Genomic DNA, 8,657 nt, shown 5'->3' with positions numbered 1-8,657 from the left:
ACTTAAATAAATTGTTTACCCGATTTAAATAAACAATATTTGGTTTAAATAAAGAGAATGTAGATTTAAGTAAATATCGCGCCCATCAAGGAAATATTTGTTGATTTTAATATAATTTTTTTCTCAGTGTATACGTTTATATATATCTTTTATTTCTAATGCGTGCAAATGTAAAAATTATATAAAATAGAAATAATGATAATAAAAAGCGTGATAATTATATTATAAAATATTACAAAGCTTTGCGAACAAGAGTTACACACGCTAGCGCTATGTCTGAAAAACGTCGCGCGATTTGTTAAACGCTCCGCGCTCATATTCTGCTGTTCATTCAAAGCGCGAACGGTCGAGGGCTGCTATTAAACGCGATGGGAGTCCGCATTGTGCCGCGAGAGGTAGAGGCGTGTAAAGCATAACGTCGAGGTAGCCACAAAGTGCGTTTTCGGGATGAGCGTCGCGATAGTACAAATGCCACGTTCATTTTTCAGTAGCCGCGTGAGCCCGATGGACCATTTTTCAGGGGGGAGATTATCCGCGTCACTGCGGAGTCGCAGCGTCCTCTCCCCCTTCCCTCCTCCCCCTACGGATCGCAGATCCCCGCGTGACGCGGGAGACGATCGCTATCGTTTTCCTTCAAGGATGAATTCAATCGATAAGGATCTGCAACTAAGCCGGTCCGAAATATATGATTGTGAGCGAAAGCGAATTTTATAGGAGAGGTGCTTTCAAAATGAAATTATAACGTAGCGGAAATTCACTGAGAGATAAATAAATAAACAGTTCAGTTGGGATAATTATTCACACGTCGCGGTGAGACACTGCTTGAAGTTGCGCCCTTTCATGAGAGCGATATATCGCTCACGTCCGAGCTTCGTCTCATGTGTTATCCCATCGTAAGCAGAATCTAAATTCTCGCGTATAAAAATGTAACGTCAAGAAGGCCGAAGGGGAAGCGACCTCGAGTACATCCCGCGAACCAGGAACATGTCCGAACATGACGTGGCGAGATCTTACGACGCGTGACATCGAGATCGGCGAAAATAAAAAGACACCTCGAACACACTTCTAACCTCTGGATGGCACGTAATCTGTTCTATACGTCTGTCGTGCAAATGTCGCGCCACGGGACGCGCAAATGCGTCCTCGAGCGCGGATTTATCCGCGCGTATTTCCAATCGCCGTAGGAAGATGTGCTTTCGCGCCATCATAAGTGTATCCTTTCACGACGCATGTCGGACGCCGAAATCGTCTCGAATGTAGCCGCTCGTCTCTGCAGGAACCCCCGTGCAGGATATGCGCTCGTCCTCCTCCACCAGCTGCTTCAGACCCGCGCGTCCTGGAAAACCGTTACCGATCGTACGTCACGAGGCGACGAGAGTACTGCGATCTGAGGCGATGCAACGCGAAAGTTGGCACGAACCCGCGCCCCGAATTCGACTCGCGCCCCTACAATGTTCATCGTCTCGTGAACAAAATTCAAGAACTGAACAGGAACGTTCAGGACCTCGAGAGATCGAAACACGGCAGAGCGGTAATTTTTTGCTAATGAATTGTGTTGAAGTGAAAAGGTAGCCGTGGAGAATTGTAATTTTGCGCGCGACACTCTCGTGAAAAATTAGGAGAAAGTTGAACGGCGCACTGCGAAGCAGCCGGTGGATACCGGAATAACCGATTTGAAAGACGCTCACGATGCGGCGCGGAACTGTCTGCTGGATATCGAAAGGATCAGAACGTTCCTGGCGGATGAGAGCTCCTGGTGGGAAATGTTGAAGGAACAATCGGTCAATTGTTGCCTGGAGAGGTCGCCGCATCTTCACGGGGTTTTGAACGGAACTTCGGTTACTCTGATGTTGCACGAAGATGGGATCGAGGAGGTACGATTCCTCTCAACGTTCAATTCGCTCGGGAAAGCTCTCAATTAATTTTATTTCTGTACGTTTCAAATGTACTTGATTCAACTGTGTGTTTAATTTAACAAGATTAAATTCAACTTTTAATTTGAAGTTCATTTCAGATGAATTCGTTTCAAATTAATTTCATTCAATTCGATTGAAAATTGTTGAAACGTCAATTGCGGATTCGTAAATTGACGTGTTTAATAAAAAGCTGCGGTAACTTAATGAAAGGGGGAGGAAAGTTAACGCAACTCTCATGGTAGGCATCGCATCGTTTCGCGGCCACGCCGAAAAGAGGGACCAACGTCGCCCATTTCAGTTTCCGAAACTCCCGGCTCTCGTCGAGGGAGCGGACGAACGAAACGAAATGCACTGAGCAGTGCACGGACGCTCCTTGGGAGGAACGCGCGGAGGAGTACACGGTTCCGTGTTACAGTATCGACATGAAGTCGACGTTGATCGAAGTCGGAAGGTAGTCCCGCCTCTTGAGAATTTCTCGCGATCCTCTCTTGCTCAGATCTATCATTTTCCAAACAACATTTGAGATTCGCATCGATGTGTTCATAAAAGCGTTTGATTCAAACTTGGCGAGCAGGGAAAGGGTTTTTCTGAGAAAATATCTCGAGAGGGGAATAACTTCTTTCACAGCAGTGAGAGGCACGACGCGACCAAACGATACGCGAAGTCGGCCACCAAAAGCAAACAGAATACTGTCGCTTCTGAGGTTCGGACAGGATCGCAGGAGGACAGAAGCGGCGAACAGAGAGCGCAGGATCGGCCGTACAGGTCCAAGGAGACGCGCGAGAAGTCGCAAGAGAGGAAAGAGAAGAGATCGTCTGACAGATCGAGTGGTAAAACGCCATCGCGACCGTCATTAAATTGATAAACATAAAATTCTGAAGTTAATTTTACGGGAATTCATTCAAGTCGAGATCACATTCGAGATGCGGTTTCCAGCTGCACCGCCGAGAGAAGTATGGTACGGCCAAAACGCGGAGACAATGTACGAGGACGTGTCGAGGCCCCGAGAAACGTTCAGTAGCGAGAACACCGGAAGCACGAGACATATCACCGTCGATTTTACGTCGAACGTGGATTTGAACGCGGTACGTCAAAGAGAGCGGTCGAAAAAGGTGGTCGAAAAAAAATTGCTCCAAAAGTACCAAAGTCAACAAATGGCGACGTCATCTTTTGGTTCTGATTTTGACTGAACTCGACTGTGTGCGAGCTACCAAGTTTAAAGTTTTGGATCGTCATCTGTGAACAGACGTGTACAGTTCAAAATTTACTAGCGAGGGCGGCACTGTATTGTTGTCTGTTGATTGGAGCTTTTTGGTGATTTTGGATTATTGGAACACTAATCGGTCCTCCGAGAGAGTTTACATGGTTGAAATCTGCTCGCCGTAAGCTTTCATAACATGCGAAATTAGGCATTTTCGAGGTACGGAAAATCAGGCTAAATGCTTCTTGGTATTTGGCCGCACTCTTTCCGTTATTCGCAAGTTTCTCTCTCTCTCTCTCTGTCTCTCTTGCGATTTCGATTGATGTGATTTATTTCGTTTTCAGGAGTTCCCGTCCAGAAACGCGACGAGTCATCATAAGCCGCGAACGAAAATGGTCACCGAGAAAATCGTTTATCGCGTACAAAAGTCTCCGACGAGAGTTTCCAAGAGCAAAAGCAGGGACTGACGTTTCTTCTTCAGCACGCTGTTCAACTGATAAATTTAACGGATGTTTTACAAATGTGTGATACAATAAATATTTAGAAATACAATAAACATCTTAGGATTGCGAGCAATTAATTAATTTTTGAATTCATTTTTGTGCTTAATTGACGACTAATATGAGCCAACTCAATGGGAGACTGACTCGTACGGGAGATTGTAGAATCAAGCTGGGACACCTTATATATGCACACAGATCGATTAGACTCATCGAGTTTCACGGCGTTCAACTTTCAAATCGTGTCGGCCCCTCGTCCGTATGCTTTTGCAAAACATCTTCACCGAAACACTTCATAATTTTGGAGGCGTATCACAGGATCCTTAAATTCTTCGGAGATTTTAAGAAGAGGATCGGTGATGCTTACAAGTGGCGTTCGAACAAGCGGGAGCAGAAGCAGGTTAGACCACCATCTCTTCGTCTCCGTGTCTCATTTTCGATCATTATTCATCACGTATCTCGAGCAAGTGCGCGTGAGGTGATAACGTTGCGTCACAAGTATAAATTAATAAATAAATAATTAATAAATTCGTCCGCTGATTGTCTAGACACGCGAAATGGAGAAGATTCTTGTAATAGCGAGAAGCCCGGCCCCTGCAATCGATAACAAGTTGAAAATGGGCTCGAAGACCGTTGTGATCCTTCGTGAACCAGCGTTATTGCGATCCCCGCTTCCTACTCCGTGCACTTCGTCCCAGTACACGACTTTAACGCGAAGCGGCTGAGCTCGGCGAGCGACACGTCGAGAGTAAACGCGCGGGGGACCCCAAAATCCTCGCCTCGAAATTAGAGATGGAAGGAAGACAGAAAAAATTGATATCTTTTAGTAGACCCGTTTATATCTCGAATACCGAATTATCGGATGCGTCTACGAAGGAGGAAGAAAGTATATCGACGATTGACGAAGAACGATTCACGGAGTCATGCGAGCTTCCGAGGAGAATTGAGTTATATTCCTCCTACAGAGGCGGCTGCTCGAAATCGTGTACGGAGCACAAAGAAACCGTCGTGGAAAGGTACATCATGCCTCGCCGTTTATTTCGCGACCGTTTTCATTGAGATCGCTTAACTACAACCGAATCGGTGTTATTATCTCTTTCTGTATTGCATTTTAACATTTGATTTATAATACGTTCTTTGCTTCCTGCTTCCTTCTCTTTATCTCTTTCTGATTCAAACCTTAAGCCTGATCTACAATATACTCTTTGCGTTCTGTTTCTTGTCTTCGGTTTTTTTCTGGCTTAAAGTCTGATCTACAATATGCTCTTTGCGTTCTGTTTCTTGTCTTCTATCTTTTTCTGGCTTAAAGCTTAAGGTTTGAGTCAGAAAGAGATAAAGAGATAGAAGCAGGAAGCAAAGAGCATATTGTAGATCAGGCTTTAGGCCAGGAAAAGACAGAATAAGAAGCAGGAAGCAAAGAGCATATTGTAAATTGAGCTTAAAATTCTATTTTGATCCAAAGTCGAAATTTGGGTTCTATCTTCGACTTCAATATTTTACTTAACACTATCTTGACACTCTGAAGCTTACATCAACTTTTTTTTTATTCTATTTAATCTAACTTTTTGTCAAGTTATGCCAAGAATTAATCTGTGTCGAGAACTTCTTTAGAACTTATAAGCGGCATTTTGTGCATTTTCCGCCATTTAGAAACGCCACGTAGAACTTTAGTCTCTATGTGTATTGAACTGCTCCTTCAGAATATACAAATGTTAGAAAGTTCAGGCCGAGAGTAAGCTGAAATTTCGGATATCACGAAAATACGAGGGAGACAATCAATGAACGCTTCGCCGCGCAGAAGTCAGTCTCATCGTGTCGAGTCTCGAAGGCAGAACCGCGAGCGTGTACCGATACCAATCGTATGTTGTACGTTTATATTACAGTGCTCGAATGTTGGACTGCAAACCGCAAACGTTGCGTGAATCATCGTCCGGTCAAAAGAAGCTCGAGACAAAACCGTGGGCGAAGACGCCACTGTCTGACCAGGTGAAAACGAAACTGAAAGGGACGTCGGGGAGGCTGCAGGTTCTCTTTTTCTTCTACTTCTCCTCCTTCTCCACGGCGGCATATTTTCGCGCGAGCCGCGGAATCTCAATGAGCGACTTCCGACAGAACGCGTTGCCGTTTTTCGAAAAGGCGACGAGGCGCACCTTGAGCAAGATAAAGTCCTTTTACGCGGGCTTGAAGGACGACCTGAGGGGAAGACGAGTGTTGGGATTCAAGTGCAACTTGAACAAGTGCGACAGCACCCTGATGGAGTGCAGCGCGAGCTCGTGCAAGAAGGAGAGCATGATATTCGGCGGGCCGGCTTATCCTCACGACCCGAAAGATCTTTTTGATTCTAGCGCCAGCGACACTTCAGCAATATCTAGCATGGAAAAGATCGGAAGAATTTCGCCGTCGTAACGTAGAAATGTGTGTCTCATAATTATCACGATCTCTTACTCTCTCTCTCTCTCTCTGTCTCTCGATTTTCTCTCACCAGTCGACAAATAAATTTTCAAGCCTTCTTTTCTCAGTGTATATGAGTGACAATTATACAAATTTCATATGTTGAATTAATATATATATATATATATATATATATATATAGTTAATATATATATATAGTTAATATATATAGTTTGACAAAAATATTTTGCAGTTATTACACAATTGAAGCTAGATAATTATTAGAGAACCATATAATTTTTAATTAGAGAAAAGTTAGAGAACTAAAATAGTTCGCTAAACACATCAATCCTACATACAAAACTCGTATAGATGTCACGCGTATAGTTACCACCACAATGTCGTTTTCTCTGAGCGCGGCATGAACACCGTAACCCGTTTGTTCGACCGAACAATGTCGACACGTCTCCGCTCGAACGCTCGTCGCGATTCGATGATTTGCGGCGTGAGCGGCCGCGGGGAAAGGGAGAAATAAATAAAACACGAGATTGCCAGGTGTGCTCTCTCCTTCTCGGGAGACAGAGAAAAGGAGAGAGACGAGGAGATAGAGAGAAAGAGGGAGAGAGAGAGAGAGAGCATTTACGTGGGCGTTAAGTAGCGATATATCACCGGCCAGGTATTCAGAAGGCAAATCGACCTTTATTGCTTTATAGCGCTTGTAAGCCTGGCTGCACGCCATTCCAAGCCGCGCATGTAATCTGGATGTAAAGAGCTCATTATTAAGGCCGCCGCACTATTCACAATCAGGACCCCGAACCGACTACACTTTGATGGCCAGGTCCAAGCGCGATATTTTCCGCTCATGTGAGTCACCTCGAAGCTGAGAGCGAGTCTCGCGTTGTTCGGGGTCGGACTCGAAACTGAGAGCGCTGTTCCCCAAAACGATATCATTTCTCTCATACTTGTTCGTTACGGATTTGACATAATTCTACATTCAAAAAAAAAAACTTCAAAAAAGTTCCTGATGAGATACCAGTTGGTTCGTTCCTGATGAACGAACCAGAATTCTGATAACTTCAATCGGAATTTTCATCAGAAAAAGAGTACGACCAAATACCTATAAGCATGTGGTCCAATTTTTTTTGGACCAAATTGGATAGAATTTGGTCATACTTTTTGATCAATCTAACTAAATGTTTTCTCCCGTGTGTACTTAGATAAAAAGGGCAAAGTTCTCTTAACAATAGTATACTTAGAATATTTCCCTTTCGACTCTTCAGAATAATCCCCTTGAATCCCATACACACGGGTGTAAATCCTCTAGGAAGATTTTCGGAAGATTCCGCTAAGGATGAGATTACATTTTTTTGGATGGTAACATTCACTTTTGGATCGGTAACATTCACTTATTCAACAAAGTTGCGTAAAACATGGATTACGGCGATCCTCGAGTTGGGCGTAATTCGCGTCTTAAATTGAACTCATCGCACGGGAAAGCGTTTTCAACTGAACAGCTTCGCTTCAATTAATCGTCGGAGAAAAATCGTCCCGTCGACATATTCCCATTAGACGCTCGAACGTCTACATTCATAATTTAAGACGATTCACGCAATCTGTCCACCCACGCGGAGGTCCCTCCTGACACGCTCGCCCGCATAGATCGCATAAATCGCGTGTTTTCCTTCTTATTGGCTGATTGAATAATACATGTAACCGAATAGTATTAAACCGGCCGAGCGGGACACGCGAGGTCCATGACGCCTGTCATGTCGGGCGGGTCGTGCGTCAGCATTTTGACGAGTTGTTTAGGTCGATCAATTTATCGTTTAAGATACACACACACACACACACACACACACATGCACACAACGAACGAACGGACGAGCGTTCGCGTCGCGCCTGCCGTATTTCGCCGTAGTCGATTCGAGATTAACGACGCGATGTTGAGATAAGATTGCGGATTTATGAAACGGCGTTCACCGGCGATTTATCATTTTATATCTATTACGTGTCTATCTTAACGTTATTAGGGGGCGTTATTCGATCTCGCCGTCACGTTCCTTAACTATTATTTGCATTTGCTGTATATTCGTATTCTCGCGGTATATTCCCCGGGAGAAACCCCAACCGGCAATCACCTCGCGGCAATCAACGCACGACACGAAGATTGAACGGTAAGAGAGTGTCGAGGAATTTTTCCGCGATTTCCCGAATCTTCCTTTTTCTCGCCTTTTCCCTTTCACCTTTTTTCTTTCTATGTCGTCGCAATATTTTTTTCGCACGAGACGTTATAATTGGGGCCGAGCCGCCCGACGTTCATTACGCGGAGGAGTTATGATATAAGCGAAACATCGGAGTTAAAGCGAAACATACAATTTCCATTACGCTCGTACTTTTTCGAGCGGATGAGGAGAACGTAGGATTCTTCGCGGATACGATACGAGTCGATGTCGCTCTCTTTCTCTCTCTCTCTCTCTCTCTCTCTCCCTCTGTCTCGCGAAAAGCACGCGTGTAATTTCGCGGGGGACTGTACTAAAAATATTATTATTTCGACGCGCATGAACGGCACGAGAGGCAGAAAGAAAAATTAATGACGGAGTATTACACGACGCGTCTCTCTCGGCCATGCGCAAAAATCGCCCGCTAAAT

The 8,657-nt window shown here is 44.5% G+C and overlaps 2 protein-coding genes across 4 annotated transcripts; both read left to right on the top strand.

Moving 5' to 3' along the window:
* The first annotated feature begins 575 nt into the window (after window positions 1–575).
* Window positions 576–3,684, top strand: LOC116849571. Of its 3 annotated transcripts, none has more exons than XM_032826864.1 (7): window positions 576–1,079; window positions 1,277–1,531; window positions 1,620–1,874; window positions 2,159–2,367; window positions 2,547–2,746; window positions 2,823–3,001; window positions 3,462–3,684. In XM_032826864.1, the coding sequence occupies exons 1-7, from the start codon at window positions 1,077–1,079 to the stop codon at window positions 3,582–3,584; spliced, it is 1,224 nt and encodes a 407-aa protein (XP_032682755.1). In that variant the 5' UTR covers window positions 576–1,076; the 3' UTR covers window positions 3,585–3,684. The 3 variants fall into 3 exon arrangements, with proteins under 3 accessions (XP_032682755.1, XP_032682745.1, XP_032682765.1); XM_032826854.1 differs by having other exon boundaries at window positions 579–1,079; window positions 2,544–2,746; XM_032826874.1 differs by having other exon boundaries at window positions 581–1,079; window positions 2,544–2,746; window positions 2,853–3,001; window positions 3,462–3,680.
* Window positions 3,685–3,845: 161 nt separating this feature from the next.
* Window positions 3,846–6,023, top strand: LOC116848553. The gene is made up of 3 exons (XM_032824774.1): window positions 3,846–4,017; window positions 4,166–4,633; window positions 5,501–6,023. Exons 2-3 carry the CDS (start codon window positions 4,410–4,412, stop codon window positions 6,021–6,023), a joined length of 747 nt encoding a protein of 248 aa, XP_032680665.1. The 5' UTR covers window positions 3,846–4,017; window positions 4,166–4,409.
* Window positions 6,024–8,657: the final 2,634 nt, after the last annotated feature.

Source organism: Odontomachus brunneus, unplaced genomic scaffold (genome assembly GCF_010583005.1).
Source record: "Odontomachus brunneus isolate Ranch 3 - 2012 unplaced genomic scaffold, Obru_v1 Obru_scaffold_005, whole genome shotgun sequence".
Lineage (NCBI taxonomy): Eukaryota > Metazoa > Arthropoda > Insecta > Hymenoptera > Formicidae > Odontomachus > Odontomachus brunneus.
This window is presented reverse-complemented; position numbering and strand designations above follow the sequence as displayed.

Bases quoted from the DNA above. Each gene is read 5' to 3' on its own strand.
- LOC116849571 (XM_032826854.1), top strand. The intron at 2,747-2,822 runs GTAAAACGCCAT...AATTCATTCAAG, and splicing joins ATCGTCTGACAGATCGAGTG to TCGAGATCACATTCGAGATG. The intron at 3,002-3,461 runs GTACGTCAAAGA...TTTCGTTTTCAG, and splicing joins CGAACGTGGATTTGAACGCG to GAGTTCCCGTCCAGAAACGC.
- LOC116848553 (XM_032824774.1), top strand. From the start codon at position 4,410: ATGGAAGGAAGACAGAAAAAATTGATATCTTTTAGTAGACCCGTTTAT. The intron at 4,634-5,500 runs GTACATCATGCC...TTTATATTACAG, and splicing joins AAAGAAACCGTCGTGGAAAG to TGCTCGAATGTTGGACTGCA.